The 21,135-nt window shown below is 35.4% G+C and overlaps 1 protein-coding gene and 1 pseudogene across 1 annotated transcript; both read left to right on the top strand.

Annotated features, from left to right (window-relative positions):
* Window positions 1-6: 6 nt before the first annotated feature.
* LOC107687837 (myelin transcription factor 1-like protein) lies at window positions 7-14,649 on the top strand. The gene is made up of 10 exons (XM_016485311.1): window positions 7-36; window positions 2,524-2,592; window positions 3,502-3,564; window positions 4,144-4,227; window positions 4,770-4,991; window positions 7,165-7,256; window positions 7,967-8,070; window positions 10,913-10,960; window positions 13,333-13,386; window positions 14,474-14,649. Exons 2-10 carry the CDS (start codon window positions 2,564-2,566, stop codon window positions 14,612-14,614), a joined length of 837 nt encoding a protein of 278 aa, XP_016340797.1. The 5' UTR covers window positions 7-36; window positions 2,524-2,563; the 3' UTR covers window positions 14,615-14,649.
* Window positions 14,650-17,977: 3,328 nt separating this feature from the next.
* On the top strand, window positions 17,978-19,555 carry LOC107687846 (protein NLRC3-like; annotated as a pseudogene).
* Window positions 19,556-21,135: the final 1,580 nt, after the last annotated feature.

The following is a 21,135-nucleotide window of genomic DNA, read 5'->3' on the forward strand; positions in this document are numbered from 1 at the left end:
CCCGCCTTGCAAAGAAAGCAAAAAGGACCTGATAATGTGAGCACCATGGGGGAATGATGTGATCACCCACCCGTCTCTTCCTGTTCCTCTCCTTTATCTTCTCTTACTTTCTTCTTTAGAGCTCAGCTCTACTGCATGCCACATGATCTGACATAAATGTAGAGTCAGGACACAGAGTGCACTTCTTTTTTTTTTTAATGCTTTATGGATTTAAAACATAATTTCATTCGAGCCGTTCATGGCTCAGCTTGTCTCTAGGATGTGATGTGATTTAGGACTCATACTGTTACGGGGCGACAGAGACGTGAAGCGAGCGGATCCATGTGCATGCTTTTATTAAGAGATGTGCTCATAACAGGCATGGGTCAAACAATGGCAAACAGGTATATTGAGGGCAAGACACAAGAGTAGTCCAGTGAACGGGCGTGGTCGATCTTCGGCGAACAATGTCCAAACAAGGTAATCCTAAGGGTTAATCCAAAACGCAGGCGTTGGTCCAGGCGAGGGGTAAACAGTATCCGAACAGGGCGAGACGAGAGGGGCAATCCAAAGACAGGCAAGATATCCAAAACCACAACTAGACTAAGCAGGCGAAACAGACCAAGACTAGAAACTGGGCAAACTCAGGATGACTCCCTAACGTTGCTATCACAGACTAGCGATATGCGCAAACAATACTCGGCAGTTTGAGAAGGATCTGAGTGGGTGTAATATAGTGTGTGTGTGATTGGTTACAGCTGTGTGCAATCAGTGCAATGGATGATGGGAAATGTAGTCCAGAGTGACATGCAACAGTCTGTGTAATGTGAAAGTCAATATAATGGGAGGGCGACCTCTGGTGGCAAGAGGACAGAAGTCCATGAACAGGATTCGTGACACATACACTCTTGCAGACAGTGAAGCTAAACTGGAAACAATGAACAAGAAGTGCAAACAATAAAAACATCATCATAGATATTTGGGCAACACTTTGCATTAACAGCCAATCAGAGTTCAGGTTCAACTAGGCACCAATGCATAGACTGTAACTGGACCAAAAAGGTAATCGAATTAGGGCTGTCAATTTAACAGATTCATTTAATGATCTAAAGAAAAACAAATTAAAAAGGAGTGCGTTTACAGTAATAATGCATCAAATCAAGTGAAATAGCACTTTTCACAATACACATAGTTTCAAAGCAGCTTTACAGAAAGTAATAATGCTATATCTATAATGACGATATATAATGATGATACAAGTGATCCTCTGGATTTAGATTTAGAGTGTAGTGTAGCACATATAACATTTTTGTTTTATTAAAAGATTAAAATTTTGGTCTGTTTGGTTCAAAGCAAGAGTAAACAAATCTCAGAAAGTATGAAACAAAATATGATTGGGTGTCAGGTCAAGAGTGTGAAAAAGTCTAATTCTCTGGCACATGTCAGGAGAAACAAACAGTTCTCAGAAAGCAACAATGAAGATACGATTCAGTTGTCTTTAAATGGAGAAATAGCCATTTGTCAAAGACTCTGATTTGAGTTTCCCAACTTGAATTAGCAGTCATTTAAGCAACAGTATAGAGAAATATCGGCTATATAGCTTTAATTGTAGTAAGTAGCTTCTTTGGTTTCAGACAGAATTACTAAAATGTGACAGCATTCCTTATTGTGATTGAAAGTTACTTATATTGTGGTAAAAAAATTCTCATTATTGGAGCACGCTTGAAGTAGCACCTTCATGTTTTTTGTGAATCTGCAGTAATTGTGATTGATTTAACTAATTAATCAACATATCATGGAATTAATCTGAGCGAAAATGTAAAATTGGCAGCCCTAATAAAAACATTTCAGCTCTTTTAATGTTTCTAACCCCTGTAATGCACACAAATGTGTTGTAATGCTCATGTGGGGACTCAATTGAAGTGTTGCCATTTTTACCAGGTTTTTCTTTGACATTTGGTAATATAATATTTTGTTTCCTTTATTATGTTTTGGATTTTGGCCTTTCATTCTGTCTATTTTTTCTGGAGACAGATGTCGAACACCAGGGTGTGATGGGAGTGGTCACGTAACCAGTAATTACGCCTCACATAGAGGGTGTGACTCCATTTTCTAATGGTGGATTCAGTCCAATGAATTTATAGATGTCCAACACCAGGGTGTGATGGGAGTGGTCACGTAACCAGTAATTACGCCTCACATAGAGGGTGTGACTCCATTTTCTAATGGTGGATTCAGTCCAATGAATTTATTGTTTTCAGCTTACTTCAACTATGCTGTCGAAAAGTTTGTAGAGACCGCCTCTCCATGTTAACCCTTTGAATATTTCACCAGGGATAAGTGCTAATTTCAAGAAAAAAAATGCTTTGCTATTAAGAGGGTTAAAATATAGAGCAAAAAAAAAAAAACTCCACTTGCACCATGGCTTTATTGCATTCGCAGTGTTTTCTGAGTGGATTATGTCTGTGTGTGTTTGTTGTTAATATTAGTAGCATGTCTGACCACTGTTATGTTTCACTAACATCTGCATATGCAATCTTTTAGTCTTTCAGGTTGTCCTTTAGCAGATAAAAGCATTCAGAGTATGATGGCCACCAACTCACAAGAACTCAAGTAAGGATCAAACTGTTGTTTTCAAAAACATAATGTTATCCCACTCCAGACCTAAAGCACCAGGGCCATGGCCATCATTGATAATGATACTCAACAATAGGGAAATTAACCAAAAATGCAGATTAGTGATCAACAAATATGAGTTTATCAATAGCTTATTCTTGAAATATTACTTTAATCATTAATATATGATTACAGCTTACTAAGCGCCAATACTTATGAACCATGTAGAAGTGCTACTTGATGTTATTTCAGTAGAGACAGTGAGTCACAGTAAGTTTGAAATGTATGATATGCTTATAACTTGAATAGATAATGGAGTATATATATACATATATATATACTGTATATATATGGATAATTATTATCCATTTAACAGGGCTGGAACAACATGTTATATATATATATATATATATATATATATAAAGAAAAAAAAAAAAAAGTGCCACACAATAATAATAATAGCAATAATAATTTAACAAAACTGATCACTGTTGTTTTATCCCCATAACAGAGTTGAACTATTGAGCTTCCCTCATGAAAAAGAACTACACAAACATAAACATCCTTAAACACAAAACAGGGGAAACGAGACAGAATATCACAAATACTAATGTTAGTCAAATAATAAAAGTAGTTAAAAAGATGCTTACAGCAGTTTTGTATCTGATTATTGGACACTTTTTATTTTATTGCTAATGTAATGAATGCACTGCCTCAGGCTATGACGCTTCTTTCCTACATTTCTATAAGCCTTGCCTTCATTTAACAAATCATGAGTTTTATTTGGAAGGTTTGTAGAAAGGCTGTTGTGTGAGTCAATATAGATTTTTCTGAAGACGCTGGGAATGTTACGTCAGGGCTGTTCTTTTGCATGCTGGGCAGTAACAGGGTGTATTTCTGTCCCAGGTGCCTGACCCCGGGCTGTGACGGCTCGGGACATATCACTGGCAACTACGCTTCACACAGAAGGTAATGTGCACACACACCCTCGTGGAACAAAACAAAATTCCAATAATAAATAAAAATCCAATTAATGTTAGTGTACTAAAGAGAGTTCACTTTTGTTTCGTAACACATTAAAGCACTTGTAAAGTACTTGATTATAGTTTGAACTGTAGTGTGTTATTCAAATATTACATTTATAGTCAATATATTTTAAATGTACTAAATTACAACTTTGACATTACAAACGAATATATTTAAATACAAGCTCTAATAGATATTATATTAAATTGTATTTTAGTTTACCATAAATGTTTGTCAGTATATTCGGCAGTTTACTTTCACCATATTTCAAAAGACAATAATTATGAAATGACATATAAAAGTGTACTTAAGTGGGTCAAAAAGCACTGCTAAATGCATTTAATATACATTTAAACTATAATACGTTTTCATTCAGTTGTAAACAACATGCAGTTAAGTGTCTGAAAACATTGCCTTTAGTTCACACTTTTAAAGCATCTTATTTTCATAATAAATACTCTGTTGAAGTATTTTGAAGTGTACTTAATTTCGCTTAAGTAACAACAGTTTGTTTTTCCTCAGTTTGTCAGGATGCCCACGGGCTCGGAAGACTGGAATAAAGATAACACACAGTAAAGAGGACAAGGAAGACCAGGAGCCGATCAGGTACGACTCACTGCCCTCAATAACTTCATCTGCATCCACTTCTTCTATGAACTGGCATCCAAACAATAATTATTTCCTTTCCTGGATGTGAATATTGCAAATATAGTCACTGCTACCAAACTTATCAACTCCCTTTAACAGACTATGTTGATCTTTTATGACACTAAAGTGATGTGTTCCAATTACTAGACAATATAAGGAGGCAAAAAGTTATAGTTATAATCCAGCTTCTGCTACACTCTAAAAAATGCTGGGTTAAATACAACCCAGTGCTGGGTAAAATAGGGACAAACCCAGCAATTGGGCTGTTTTGACCCAGCGGTTGGGTTAAATGTTTAACCCAACCTTCTGGGTAGTAACCCAACCGCTGGGTCAAAACAACCCAATTGCTGGGTTTGTCCCTATTTTACCCAGCACTGGGTTGTATTTAACCCAGCATTTTTTAGAGTGTAGGTGGCACTATAGGTAGTGTTATTTTTGTTTTGTAGCTTGTGTGAAAGAGATCCCAGTACAGTGAAACAGTAGTTTATTTATGTTTTCAGGTGTCCGGTTCCTGGTTGTGACGGTCAGGGTCACATAACGGGCAAATATGCGTCACACCGCAGCGCATCAGGTTGCCCTCTAGCGGCCAAACGGCAGAAGGACGGCTATATCAATGGCCCCCAGTTCACATGGAAGGCTGGGAAGACGGACGGCACGTCATGTCCCACCCCAGGCTGTGACGGCTCTGGACACGTCAGCGGCAGTTTCCTGACCCACAGAAGGTAAACAAAAAAAAAAAAAGATCAATCTCTCAAACTTTTATTAAAATATGCTTTTTGAATGTAAAGACAAACTGAAAAACCGAATCCCAGTTAAAGATATCTGGAAAGGTAGGCTTATTCTTTAATTTCCTTGATGTCATAATAGCAATAGACTGAATGATTCTTCTCAGTTAGCCCATGGCAATCTACTATTTTAAAATAATCAATTAGGCTAAAAATAATAAAATCATCTATGTCATGCCATTTGGGTGTCTGGTGTCTGATTCTCAGGGGTGCATTTAAGCTCAAGGACCTCACTTTATCTTTTCAGTCCAAAATAAAGAAACATCTAATGTTTTAGATGTTTTAAAATGGTTTAAAAATTCTGTCATGATTTATTTCATCTGTGGAACACAGAGGAAGATATTTTGAAGAATGCTGGTAACCAAATGGGTTTGGTTCCCATTGACTTCCATTGTATAGACAAACTATCAGAGGTGTAAAGAGTACCTAAAAACCTTACTTAAGTAAAAGTACAGATACCTTACAGTGAAAATTACTCCATTACACGTTACAAGTCACCAATTCCAAAACAACTTGAATACAAGTCTTAGAGTATCTGATTTTAACAGTACTTAAGTATTTTACTTATACTAAATATAGGCTCAAAGATGCACTAGTCAAAGAGACATGCTAGTTTAAAAAAACTGTAATGTTGTGGAGAAGCTGGGGGAAACAGGCAGAGGCAAGGATCTATGTGCTGGTATTTCATGGAAAAACTAGAACAAACAGTAAGGCAAAAACCAAAGGGAACAAAGAACAGAATGACTGGCAAACTGACTTCAACAACTCACAAGGAACTAAAGAAAAACTAGGGCTATATAAACACACAGGGGGCTAACAAGCGTAACAAGATAAGACACACCTGGGGAGACTAATCAAGGGGAACCAATGAACAAACGGACTACAAACTGACTACAAACACCACGGGAGACAGGTAGTGACCTAAAAGTCCAGGGAAGGCACAGAGAGCATGAAACAAAAACAAGAAAGAGTTGATTTGTAAGGAGAGCCATTTTCTACATTTATTTTCTAAAACCAAAATAAAACTGAACACCTCAAAATTACAAAACAAACAACAACAAAAAAAAACTATATCTTTCAAAAAGGGAAATCCTGCGCCAGAGGACGTCTTGGAACATCTCACCCTAAACAAAACTTAGCATGAAAGAGAGTCACAGCAGTCCAAACACTAGAGTGAAGGCAACAACAAACAAGAACAAGACCATAATGTTCAGAATCTGCACACATGATAGATTGACCAGGCTATTTATACACTAACAGAAAATCATAAACAGATGGTAGCGAATGCTTTCAGGGCTGTGTTGAGAATGGAATACTAGTGTACTGCATACTGTGCTGCTGCGCATACTATTTTTATTTAGTATACTTCATAGTGTACAACATATAATATGCACTATACTATTTTTGTTTGGGTATTCTATGCATACAGAAAATGCATACTGTGCAAGTGAGCAGTATACATACTACAGATAGACCTAAGAGAAGTATGCTATTCTAAACATAGTCAGTATTTAGGTGAGAGCGCCCTCTGGGGCTGTGTCAGTGCTGTAGCAGGTGCATTAATCACAACATACTGTATAGTGATTAAAACAGTTGTCAACTTCTGCAAAGAATATTTTTTATTCATTCATTCATTCATTTATTGGAAAATACAGAAAATTCTCAATGTCTATTTTTTCAAAGGTTTGAGGTCGGGAAGAGTTTTTAATGTTTTTGAAAGACATATTTTCTGCTCATCAACGCTGCATTTATTAGCTCACAAATACAGTAAAATTGTGAAATATTATTACAATTTAAAATAACTGTTTTTGCTGCTTAATGTTTTGGTAATGCATTTTTGTTCAGGAATATTTGATGAATGGAAAGTTCAATAGAACAGCCTTTATTTGAAATGGAAATCTTTTGTAACATTCTAAATGTCTTTACTGTCAAAATTAAATGTGTTATTGCTGAAAAACTTATAAATGTATTTAAAAAACAAAATCGTACTGATCCCAAACCTTTGTATATGTATAGTACTATATGGGACTTTTTTACTTGCTACCCACATTCTCTTTTTGGAGAACAAAAGTGTTAATAATCCATATCTCATGCTCTCTTATTTTTACAGTCTCTCTGGTTGCCCACGTGCCACAGCAGCAATGAAGAAAGCCAGACTATCAGGAGTGGAGATGCTCACAATAAAACAGCAAACAAGCAATGGTAAAAGAAAAAAACAAGTTTAAAAGTCTCACATTACACTGTACAGCTCAAAACCAAAACAAAACAAATTATGACAGTCTCTGCATACACTCTAAAAAATGCTGGGTTGTTTCAACCCAACTTTGGGTCAAATATGGACTAACCCAACTTTTGGGTTAAAAATTTAATGTAAAAATTTAACCCAACAGCTGGGTTAGTCCATATTTGACCCAAAGTTGGGTTGAAACAACCCAGCATTTTTTAGAGTGTATGCAGAGACTAAAACAGCAAACAAGCAATGGTAAAAGAAACAAAAAAAGTTTAAAGTCTCACATTACACTGTACAGCTCAAAACCAAAACAAAACAAATTATGACAGTCTCTGCATACACTCTAAAAAATGCTGGGTTGTTTCAACCCAACTTTGGGTCAAATATGGACTAACCCAGCTGTTGGGTTAAATTTTTACATTAAATTTTTAACCCAAAAGTTGGGTTAGTCCATATTTGACCCAAAGTTGGGTTGAAACAACCCAGCATTTTTTAGAGTGTATCTGTAACGATACCAATTATACATATCATGGTTTTTAATGCTTGGGAATAAATCAAACCAACCGAGAGTTTATGCGAGCACACTTATAGAGTAAGCACGCAGTCAAACAAGAGGGTGTTTTTATGTGCAGGTATGTATTCTTTTTCAGCTATAAATTATGTTTGTCTGTTCTCACTCTAGGTTTAGACTGTGACACAGATGTTAAACAGCTGGATGAAGATATTAAAGATTTAAATGAATCAAATTCACAGGTGGAGGCGGATATGATCAAACTTAGAACACAGGTGAGGGTATTTATAGAATGAGCTTTGTACTCCATATATGAGTATTAACTGAGTACAGTATACTGAGTCAATGTTTGGAATTATTAGTTTTTTTATGTTTTTGAAAAGTATCTTCTGCTCACCAAGGCTGCATGTACTGTATAACAACTGTAATACTGTACGTTTTATTTCAATTTGAAATCACTCTTTTTCTATTTGAAAATGTCTTAAATTTGTAATTTATTCCTGTGATGCGCAGCTGTATTTTCAGCATCATTACTCCAGTCTTCAGTGTCACATGATCTTCAGAAATCATTCACAAATCAAATGATTTGCTGCATTTCTGATTATTATGTTGAAAACAGTTCAGCTGTTTCATACTAGTGTTGTTCATACACTATTATTTAGAATTTGGGGGTAAGTTTTTATTAAACAGATAACACTGAAAAAAAAAAACGTTGCATGGTTTTCATTAAATTATTAGAGGGCAAAAATGGTTTCCTACATTGGTATCAATCAATCAATATTTGAACACCAGTAATAATTGAGAAGCAAACCAGCATATTTGCCACATATATATTCAGTTTTATGGACTTTTAGTTTGTATTCTTTAGTTCCTATGTTTTATTTTTCCCCGTCACTATTCAGTTGTCATGGTGATTCATTTGACCTGCACAGGTATTAACCATTATACCCTCATTTGCTTTGTATTTAAGTTGCAGTCTTTTCAGTTCTCAGTTGTCCGTTCACGTCTATGTTACAAGTTGTGCTTTGTTTGTCTGCCTGTTTGGAGTACTTTAAGCAGATTACTAAAAGACTTTTGAAACATTATCTTCATCTTCCTGTTCTTCCTTCAATCCTGCGTGACAATATTAGAATGATTTCTGAAGATCATGTGACACTGAAGACTGGAGTAATGATGCTGAAAATTCAGCTGCGCATCACAGGAATACATTACATTTTAAAATATATCCAAATAACAATATTGCTATTTTTACTGTGTCATTTGATCACATAAATGCAGCGTTTGTGAGCAGAAAATGTGTCTTTCAAAAAAAAAAAAAAAATCATAATTATTCCAAACATCGGACCAGTAGTGTATAAACATTTCTCATTTACTCAAGTGCATGGACCATGATTTGGAACATTTTTTTTACTTGAATCATACTCATATGGCCACATATATATTGTCATCTAGTTATATATATGGAGTTCTGACTTGCATTTAAACTCTTGTATCCAAATCTTCTCTTCATTTGTATTTTTGGTCACTGCTGTTTGACATATAGAATATGTCTGGTCTGAAATCACGACTTGGCTCTCAGGAGAAGTTAGTGAATGCAGGAGAATTCCTACAGAAATCATGGAGGGCAGGCAGTTGAAAAAAAAAGATTTAATATATCTGTAGGGTGATACTATTCAACTGTTCAAGTACAACAGAGATGTGTATGACTGTATCTATGACAACATGTATAATGAGCATTCAGTGGTACAATAATGCTGCTGTCAAATGCACTTCCTCTTCAAAATGCCCATCTTGTCAAGGTGTTAATTAGAGATGAGCGTTGTTAAAAATCTTAAAAATTTATTTCACTGTTATGCTGATTAAATAATCAAAATAATCACATGGCAGTTGAAAAAAAACTATTTAATATATCTGTAGGGTGATACTATTCAACTGTTCAAGTACAACAGAGATGTGTATGACTGTATCTATGACAACATGTACAATGAGCATTCAGTGGTACAATAATGCTGCTGTCAAATGCACTTCCTCTTCAAAATGCCCATCTTGCCAAGGTGTTAATTAGAGATGAGCGTTGTTAAAAATCTTAAAAATTAATTTCACTGTTATGCTGATTAAATAATCAAAATAATCACATGCCATAATTTGCTGAGAAAAGCTCAAAATGAAGATAATTTAAGACTTTATGTTATTGTAGCAGACATGTAAATTATTTGAATGCACATCGAATGCTAAAGTGTCTAAGATGTCAGTGTCATTACAGTCAACTTTAATAAACAGCCTGTGGTAGAATTGTCAAATTTCACTTGTATCTAAAATTTTACTATTGTAACACCTTTATTTAAAAAATGGTTGATACATATTGTGATATATTCATTACTGTTTAAACGTTTGAGTCAGTAAGATTTTTTTAAGGAAATTAATACTTGCATTCATCAAGGATGTGTTAAATTGATCAAAAGTGACAATAAGGACATTTATAATGTTACAAATATTTCTATTTGAAATAAATGCTGTTGATGTGAAATTTCTATTTAGCAAATAATCCTGAACATTGAAACTGTATCATGGTTTTCACAAAAATATTCGGCAGCACGACTGTTTTCAACATTGATAATAATCAGAAATGTTTCTTGAGCAGCATATTAGAATGATTTCTGAAGATCATATGACACTGAAGACTGGAGTAATGATGCTGAAAATTCCATCACATGAATAAATATATTCACATTGAAAACAGTTATCTTAAATTGTAATAATATTTCATACTATTACTGTTTTACTGTATTTTTTTCATCAAATAGATGCAGAACTAGGAGTCTTCTTTTAAAAAAACATTACTGACCACAAACTTTTGAACGCTAGTTTACATATCATGAAAAAAAAAAACAGTACATTACGTTTTACGGTATAAATGCAGCATCTGTGTGAAAGTGAACTGAGTCAGACATTTCTTCCCGTCAATCATTTAATAAAACATTTAATTTTAAACATTTCAAGCCCACAATGTACTTACTGTAGTCTTAGTTCAAACAAACAAGATAATAATTGATGGTGTTATGCTATGAAGACGTTATCACAATAGATTTAACACATCTACCAATTCATGTCCCACAGATTACCACAATGGAGTCTAATCTGAAGTCCTTAGAGGAAGAAAACAAGGTGATTGAACAGCAAAATGAATCTCTCCTGCATGAGCTGGCCAGCCTCAGCCATTCACTGATAAACAGTTTAGTTAATATCCAGCTACCTCATATGGTAAGGGCCACCATCCCCAACCGATAGAGGACAAGTCGTGGACAAAGAGCATATTACTTTATTCTGTTCATTTAGAAAAATTAAAAGTAACTTTATTGGGCTTTAGGCCGCAGTTCTTGGTACATTCAGAAAATGTAGCATAATAGTCTGTGCTTCAAACTAGTCCATAGGTGGAAAATTGTAGGAGTAAATTTAATACTTGGTTGTTAAATGTTACCAGCTCTGCTTAAAAAAAAACTGCATAAACCAGCCTAAGTTGGTTTGCTGGTCTTAGCTGATCTCCCGGTCAGGCTGGTTTTATCTTAAGCGGGTTTAAGATGGTTTACCCAGCAACGAGTTAGCTTGAAAACATGTTCTTCACATCAGTCCCAAAGATTTAGAAGCGTAGACATTCTGATTAGAAGTTTAATTCGTCTCATCTCAACTTGGTAAAGAAATATTTGGTTACACTTTATTTTAAGGTGTCCTTGTTACAGTGTAATTATATACTTAAGTACTGAGTAATATTAATTAACTACATAGGGTTAGGATTAGGGTTTGGCTTAGGGGTACTTGCATGTAATAATGCATAATTAATTGTTATTATAATAGTAAGTACATGTAACGTGTAACAAGGACACCTTAAAATAAAGTGTTACCAAATATTTCAGTCATAATCGTATTTGAATCTCCATAGCTTGTTCACCGATTGTCATATTTTGTCAAACTGATATACAATCAATTCTACTGAGTTTGTTCATATTTGAGTTGCTGTGGCTCATTATGTCTATTTCATTAATCACACACAGTGTTGATTACTGTTTATAGGGTTTTAAGCTGACATGGCTCACTCATTTTGTGTTCAGTTTTTTTGACAATGCTGATTGGCTGTTTCTTAAAGGGGTCATATGATGCTGCTAAAAAGAACATTATTTTGTGTATTTGGTGTAATGAAATGTGTTTATGCGGTTTAAGGTTAAAAAAACACATAATTTTTACATACTGTACATTATTGTTTCTCCTCTATGCCCCGCCTTTCTGAAACGCGTCGATTTTATGCACCAAGAGCTTGTAACACTCCAAAGAGAAAGAAAACATTAAAATCGCATCATATGAACCCTTTAAAAGATTTAGATGAAGCTTATTCTCAGGAAACAGTGACTTTTTCTCTCTTTTATTTTCGACTTCCACTTCATTTGAAAAGTTTACTGCTGAACTTAAAGAAGTCGCATTTTCACACCTAAATCAATCCCTTGTGAAAAAGAAGTGTACTTAATTGTATTGAATGTGCACTTGTAGTGTACTTTAGATCTTAAAAGTGCATTAAAAAAACACTGTTCTTGCAGGTAATATATTAATGAAATAAAAGGCCACTTAAATGCACTTAAAGAGAGACACTTTCATGACTATAATTCACACTTACATTTTGTAATTGTCAAATTGAAAGTTATGTACTTGTATCTCAAAGTACACTTTTGTCATGATTTAAAGAAGTACACGTACTTTAACTAACATACTAAAGCACAAGTACTTGATTAGAATTTTAACTGTAGTTTGCTAATTAGAGTCAATATATTTGATATGTGCTACATTGTAAAAGACAATATAAATGATTATGAAATTACATAAAAGATGAACTTAAGTCCTACTTGAGTGGGCCAAAAAGCATGTTTACGTTCAGGTCACAGCATTTAATTTAAATTGAATCTATACATTTTCATTTAATTGTAAATACTATTTTCAATTTTATTAAAGGGTGCTAAGGGTTGGTGTTAAAAATTAGATGCTGCTAAAAAGAACATTATTTTGTGTATTTGGTGTAATGAAATGTGTTTATGCGGTTTAAAGTAAAAAAAACACATTATTTTCCACATACTGTACATTATTGTTTCTCCTCTATGCCCCGCCTTTCTGAAAAGCGAAGAGAAAGAAAAAATTGAAATCGCATCATATGACCCCTTTAACGATTTTTGTAGTATTCAAGGGTGAATTCACTGAACTTGTGCCACTTTTATCAAATAAGAATAATCAGCGGCTTATCCCTTTTACATACAAAATGTCAATGCAAAACCAGCTAATAGCTGCATTAACTAGCTGATATCATCATATAGCATCACATTACATCACATTATTCATTGTCAATATCTTTGCAAAATCTGCAAACAAAACAAAACAAACAAAAAGAGTTTTTCCAGATGTGTTCTTAGATTGGGTGTTAAGACAGAAGTGGCCAGGTCTTGAATGTATTGAGCATGTTATTTGCTGTAAGCTAATACACTTTTTGTTTTTACCTCTAGAAATCACTTCACAAAGAGCCTCCAGTTAGACATAGCAGCTGTTTACATCAGAGAGTAAGGCCACAGTTTAACTCTTACCCTTTTCATACATATGAATATTTGTATGCTGTAAATACTATGTCGTTTATATCAGTCAATTTTCAAATGGCTGAGCGCCGTTGGTGTTAGTCATGCTAAAAGTCATTACTGATTTATTCTTACATTCATTCATGTCCCCCTGAATAGATTTTGTTGTTCATGCTTAATACTGACTTTTCACTGAATCAATTTTTAATAACCATTCAGTCAGCTTTAGTCCTTCACATATTTTTTTCCCATTAATGAATGCTACCAAATCCAGCCATTTCCATTTAGGCTGAATTGACCGAATAAATGATGTTTACCACAGATGTTTTATGTTTGCAAATTGTATTTCTTTTAATTCAAAAGTTTTATTGTGGCTGCAACAAGTTGTTTGAAGAATTCACATCAGGGTTTGCAAAATTCATAATTTAAGAATTGGCTTCCTTTCAGTTCACAACTGTCAGTGTGAATTGAATTAAATTCACACACCAGATGTTGAATTGCAATGAAAGAAATGAAAATTTTGCATTTGAAATCACAGTCACATAAAGGTTTTGTGTCATAGTTTTGACAAATGATGCTATTATTATGTTTTCCATGATACACATTATGAGCCGTTTTATGATAATAAATCTTAAAACTAAGTTTTATTTTGCATATAGTAGCAAAAACAATGTCCACCACATTGTTCTCAGATCCCTTCATAATAAATAAATAAATAATTCTGGGAACTGAAGTTGGGGGTTACAAATTAATAATGTTAATTGTGATATTTACAGCAAGAATTTTCCATAATGATACTTTAAAATAGCATGAACTATGAAAACAGACTTGATTATTATCATCGAATGTTTCTGCAAATAGCCCATATGTTTTTGGCCAATTACACAGACAGTAAACTGCATTTATTTATACAATTATGCATCCTGTGAATTGTATACAGGAATAGCAATAATCCAAGAACTGTATTATAATTAAAGACTTCATTCTCAGAGGTGTATAACCCAGATTCATGTTTTGTCATCATCTTCCACATACTGTATTTCATCTGACAGGAGCTTTCCTCTGTGTTTGACAGGAGCCGATGAGCGAACAGAACTTTGACGCATACGTGACCACGCTAACGGACATGTACACGAATCAAGATCACTATCAGAGTCCAGAGAACAAGGCCCTGCTAGAAAATATAAAACAAGCGGTACAAGGCATTCAAGTCTAGCATCTCAGAACGTTCCTAAAACGAAGGAATACTGGGGAAAGAAGACACTTCCAAAAAAAAACAAAGAACATAGAAATTAATTTGGTTTGTGAATGTTTTATTTTAAACGTCATGGCACAGAAAGCTTACGGTGGGGACCCTGTTACTGCTTCAAACTGCAAAAGGAAATGCTTTGATTATTTGTAGCTTCGTCATTTAATCTGCATCAATGTAACTGCAATAGCGGCTCTAAACATCATGTTGTGATTTGGTCTCTTCTTGAAATAACAGTAGCCGGAATGGAACTGTCTCAGCAATATATGACTTATCCATGTGTATAAAAAAAAAGAGATGCAATCTATGTGGTGGGTATATGCAATTTCATGTTTGTAAACAGTGGAAGCTACAAAATCTTTTTACTATATGTAAATGATTGATTTTTATATAAATCTTTTAATACAAATGTTTTAAAGGGACGGAAAGGTGGAAATTAGGTTTAGAGACATACAATGCTCTACACATTTGTTTCCATGCTTGGATGTTTGTACAGTATGGAAACTTAAGCGGAAGGCATCTGTAAAGAATATAGACAATGAAAACGGGACCTACAGGGTTTTTGCCCCCCACTTTTGTGCCAGAAGCGAAGGAATACTGGGGAAAGAAGACACTTCCAAAAAAAAACAATACTCATATGGGATGCCTCATGCTTTGCTGTTGTAGTTTATCAAACAGTGTTAAATTCATGTTCTTTTAAAAAGTGTTATGCTGATTAAACATGATTTTTTTAAACAGGGTTTATTTTTTCTGGCCTTGCTTTGAAAAAAAAGAACGATCTGCAAAATAGTTTTTGAAAGTATTCACACTTTGTACGTTTCATATTGGCTAATGTGACTCCTTCTTCTGGCTGCTCATTGATGCACCTTCTTAGTGTATATTTCTGAACAGTAATGCACCCACTACTGAACATTAGTTGATGCTTGCTGAAAGAGTGTCACGTGCTTCGGTCGATGTGCAATCTCCAAGTGTCTCTTTGGCACGAGGAAGTCGTGATGACAGACGTTCAGCGGTTTGAGGAGATCAGAGATTACAGGGATTTGAAATATTAATGAGGACAATATCTTTACGAGAAATATTGTGCATTTTTAAATAACAATGCTAGTTCGTTGAGTATGTTGTATATCATAAAAAAAATAATCCCCAGCAGCACTTTATGTCTAATCACTGTACAAAATCATTAAAGAGTAGTCAATCGAAATAAAGCATTTTAAGAAAAAAATCTCCCACTGCAATGGGATCGGTTGTTCAAGTCAGCTGTAGAGTTTGGGGGTGTTGCGGCATTACGTGCACGCCTAATTTCCATTGTACTATTAGCTGTGGCAACCTTGTTAATACCTTATTGAGAGCTAAGGTGCTTGTACTTCACTGGATCTCGTCCATTGTACTAATCAGTCCTTTTTAGGGCTCCATCATTCATGCACAGCATCACATCTGCAGCTTTTTGCCAATATAGTAATGCTTTCGATAGAGAAATTGCTAGTATCACTTTTTGAATCGATTATCGTCATCGGTACAATGGGAATTTAAGCACAAACATGCTGCTCATTTACTGTCGGTGCATAATATACCTTTTTTTTAAACATATGTGACTAATTACTCAAGGTAAGATGAAAGAAGTCACATATTCAAATGCCGAGTTTTCATATGAATTATTGTGAATTCATGAGTTTACTTATCTGAAATGTTTCATTTCAAGGTTGATTTGTTTAATCAGTAAGGAAGACAGGATTTTGTATAAACTATCGTGCTCTCTGTGGAACTGGAGTTTGATTTATTTTTGTACAATGCAGCATGAATTTGTTTTGATTTTACTATAAATGTGTGAGATCACAAGTTACAGTGATTTTTCATTTTTAAAGTGTGAAATTTGTACAATATTTGTCATGCTGGATGTTGACACATCGTACTCTGAATAAAATAAAATGGTGTTGCCACAGACTTGACTACATCTTCTATGAATACAAAATAAGTTAGAGAAGAAGAAATGCTTAAGACAATACAGGCTTCATGAATTAATGTCTTATGTAAATGTTAATTCATTTAAACTAAGCTGGCAGCCATGAATCAATGAAAGAGTAAGAGAAAGTAACTTTTATATATACCCTCCATAGACAGCAGGGTAACTACCACGTTTAAGGCCCAGAAAGGTATCAAGAACATCAACAAAATAGTCCATGTGACATCAGGGGTTCAACTGTAATTTTATGAAGCTATGATAATACTTTTAGTGAGCAAAAAAAAAACAAAAAAAACTTTATTCAACAATTCTTCTCCCCTGAGTTACCATCTACTGCCATTATCGAGAGTAACATGAAGCACACGCGTGCTTTTCTCTGCTCGTAAACAAGGCACAGTGCATACATGTTCTTTGCACACAAAAAGTATTCTAGTAGCTTTGTGAAATTACGGTTGAACCACTGATGTCACATGGACTATTTTAACGTTTCTGTGCCTTGAACGTGGTAGTTACCTGCTGTCTATGGAGGGTCAGAAAGCTCTCGGATTTCTTCAAAAATATCTTAATTTGTGTTCCGAAGATGAACAAAGGTCTTACGGGTTTGGAACGAACTGGGTGAGTAATTAATGACAGAATTTTCATTTTTGGGTAAACTATCCCTTTAAGTGAAGTGTACAAAGCCCTTATGAGACCTAAAATAATTTATCCTGATTCCCTCAGGGGTTTTTCTGTCATTTACAATGACAGAATTGGGTGATCATTTTCAAATTTCTGTAACCTCCCTAGCCTCAGAGATTCATCAAACGTGGCATGTTTCCTCAGATTGTCCTGTTTTGCATGTGTATCACGTCTGGTGAGGTTTGTACCTTGTCTTACAAGACATAGGCTAGTTAGTTATTATGGGCCATACCCCAAAATATAGGGGCCCAAATATTTTTTCAGTAGTATCTGAAAATGTTGTGCAAATCAGACTAGGATACGTTCTCAAAAGATGTTTTTTGTTTGTTTTTAAATCCTCAAAGTGTTGGAAAACCTTTTGTGCAGGCATTGTGGCCAGTTCTGGCCAAATGTTCTTAAACATGATGTCACACAAGAGCTATTAAAACACAGATATGATAGTGATGGCAAATTAATGAGAACAGGGGAAAATTAAGAAAACTTAAAACTCTACCATCTTGTGGCCATTAGTTCCACTTTCTCTTGTTCTTCCTGTAAGCACTACGTCATGGATGGGTGGCCAGTGCAGAACCGTATTACCAACACTAACAGAACTGATTCAGATTTTCATTGAGACATATTTATATTTGATGGTAGTGGACCTAAACTAAGTATATTTCTGTTCTGTGTTTTTCAGTAGTACTGCCTGTAACATGAGTCTCTCTGAGCACAGAAAGAAGGAGGTTTCTGTTCGGAAACGTAAAGCAGCATCTCCAGAATCCATCTATGTGTCTATGAAGAAATACAGGTCCATGAACACACCTCCTATACTCAATGAACTGCCTCTGACCCACTTGTATCAGTTACTGTACTTGATTCAGTTGCACCTTTTGTATTTTGTAGTTGAGTTGAGGTGTGCTGGAAACATTTGTGAATGCTTTTCTGGATTTTAATGCTTTTTCTGACCTAGTTCATTTCTCGGTTTCCTCAGAGTGAAGAAAGATAATGTGATCAGATCAGTGACCTGCACTGACTCTGACTGTGAAATCTTCAATAGGCAAAGGGTCAAAGACCGACACAAAATCAGCATGAAGAAGAAGTATGAGAGCTTATTTGAGAGAAGCAAACTGGTAGAGAATCAAACCCTCTTGAACAGGGTCTACACACAGCTCTACATCATAGAAGGAGAGAGTGAAGGGATTAATGAAGAACATGAGGTTTTACAGATGGAGAAAACAGCCAGAACACAACACACTCCAATCTACTGCAATGACATCTTTAAACCCTTACATGAATCATTATGTGAGGAGAAAAACAAAATCAAAACTGTTCTAACTAAAGGCATCGCTGGAATTGGAAAAACCGTCTCTGTGCAGAAGTTCATTCTGGACTGGGTAGAGGGAAAAGCCAATCAGGATGTAGATTTCATGTTTGTGTTTCCATTTCGAGAGCTGAACCTGATCCGAAATCACCAGTACAGTCTTCACAGACTTCTGCTGGACTTTCATCCTGAACTTCAAGATCTAGACTCAAAGATTTATGAGGAGTGTAAAGTTGTGTTCATCTTTGATGGTCTGGATGAAAGCAGAATTACACTGAGGTTTTCAGACAGAAAAAAAGTTTCTCATGTGAATGAGTCTTCATCTGTAGGTTTGTTGATGTCAAACCTCATGAAAGGAGAGCTGTTTCCATCTGGGTCACCTCCAGACCAGCAGCAGCCAATCAGATCCCCTCCAAATATATAAATTGTGTGGCAGAAATTCAAGGATTCAATGAGCCTCAGAAAGAGGAATATTTCAGGAAGAGAATCAGTGACGAGCATCAAGCCAGCAGAATCATCTCACACATCAGAAAAGCAAGAAGCCTCCACATCATGTGTCACATACCCGTCTTCTGCTGGATCTCATCCACTGTGCTTCAAAACATCCTGAAACAAGATCTCAGTGCAGAAATCCCTCAAACTCTGACTGAAATGTACATCTACTTCCTGCTCATTCAAACAAATATGAGGAACCAGAAGTATGAAGAGAGAGATCTGGAGAAACTCCTGCAGTCCAACAGAGAAGTGATTGTGAAACTTGCTGGACTGGCTTTCAATCAGCTGATGAAGGGCAATGTGATGTTTTATGAGGAGGACCTGAGAGAGAGCGGCATAGACGTCAATGACGCCTCGGTGTATTCTGGGATTTGCTGAGATCTTTAGAGAGGAATCTGTGATTTATCACAGGAAGGTTTACAGCTTTGTACATCTGAGCTTTCAGGAGTTTTTTGCAGCACTGTATGTGTTTTAAATGTTTAGTCTTTCCTGACTCACTCCAAACATACGTAACCTGTCAGATTCAGAAGGTCATTGTCACACCTGCTTGTAGGCTGATACAGAATGATCAGGCTTGAAGATCAGTTAAGTAGTATTTAATGGAAACCAATAAAACAAACCGCGATAATCCAGTAAACAAACAACAATAACATCCAAAGCACAGGACTTAAATACACAGGGCAAACAAAGGATCTAATGGCTTAATTAACAAGACACAGGTGAATAGGGTCAATCAATCAATCAAACACATTGGGAAAGTAGGTCAAACAGGCAAAGAGCAACTGAACACAATGAAAACTAGGACAAAACGGAACATAATCCGGACAGTCATGAGCATGTGCAGAGTTTATCAGTTTATTAACATTTTCCCTGATGGCTTTATACTGTACTGAGTGTGCATTTATACACATACATACATATACAATAATAATGCTTTGAAAAATAAAAATATGTCTTGAAACCTGTTACAAAAAGAAATATCTGTCTATATTAACAATTTACAGTGCACTGTTGAGCTGCGGCAACACATAGGTTGTGTCATTATAACTTTTATGACAAAGGATCATAGTATCAGATTAATTTAAACATATTTGAGGTGATTGTCATCAATAGTCATTGAACTATGTTTCATTTTGTGTTATAGACTTGCTTTCTGTAATCTCACTGATCAGTGCTGTGAAAGTTTGTCTTCATCTCTGCAATCATCAAACTCCTCAGTGCGACAGCTGGAACTGAGTAACAATGACCTGCAGGATTCAGGAGTGAAGCTTCTGTCTGATGGACTGAAGAGTTCACACTGTCAACTCAACATCCTGAGGTAAGAATAACAGATAAAGACACACTTGGTTTTGAAATTAAAGATGCCCTCTGATCTGGTCCTGATCTCTGGCAGTTTGTAACATATCAGCAGACTACAGTGTGGTTTAAGACTTTAGGTCTATATTTGTTCAAGTCTGTTGTTATAAAAAACTCTAACCAGATTTTCAAAACAGGCTCCGACTACCTACACTTCCATCTAACCACCCCCACCCCACATCCCCCAGCATACAAATCCTACACTGACAATTTATTGTAAAGTTTTACCAAATTGTCTTACTCAAAATGTTTATCTTTCAAGATATAATTGTCACTACTGGCTCAAAGCTATAACAAATGAAAGAAGGACATAGTAAGGTTGGTAAGGTTGCAACAAAAATATTTATTAACATAGGAAGGAAAAATATATATAAAACAAAGAAACAATGAAAAACAACTACAATTTCTGTCGGGCACATGGTGTTAAAGTATCAGACGGAACAAGACTCACAACTAATAACAAAATCAAAATAAACAACCCAAAATCAAAAGCAAACACAAAACGACTGGGAGCGACCAACCACCCACCCCCCACGTCAACAAAGCCTAAGCTTTTATAGAGGGAAGAACAAAGGTGGACATCATTCTCTTGATGAGCCTCCTAGCCACACCCACTAGCCGGCCATAGCATTAAGAGCAGGAGAGCCGTCACATTTTATGTTTACACGGCGTGATGCAACGCAACGCGTAAAAAGACAG

Source organism: Sinocyclocheilus anshuiensis, unplaced genomic scaffold (assembly GCF_001515605.1).
Source record: "Sinocyclocheilus anshuiensis isolate Anshui unplaced genomic scaffold, SAMN03320099.WGS_v1.1 scaffold197, whole genome shotgun sequence".
NCBI lineage: Eukaryota > Metazoa > Chordata > Actinopteri > Cypriniformes > Cyprinidae > Sinocyclocheilus > Sinocyclocheilus anshuiensis.

Excerpts from the sequence above, each read along its gene's own strand:
- LOC107687837 (XM_016485311.1), top strand. The coding sequence starts at position 2,564 with ATGATGGCCACCAACTCACAAGAACTCAA. Across the intron at positions 3,565-4,143 it reads AACTACGCTTCACACAGAAG|TTTGTCAGGATGCCCACGGG; the intron begins GTAATGTGCACA and ends GTTTTTCCTCAG. Across the intron at positions 10,961-13,332 it reads CCTTAGAGGAAGAAAACAAG|AAATCACTTCACAAAGAGCC; the intron begins GTGATTGAACAG and ends TTTTACCTCTAG.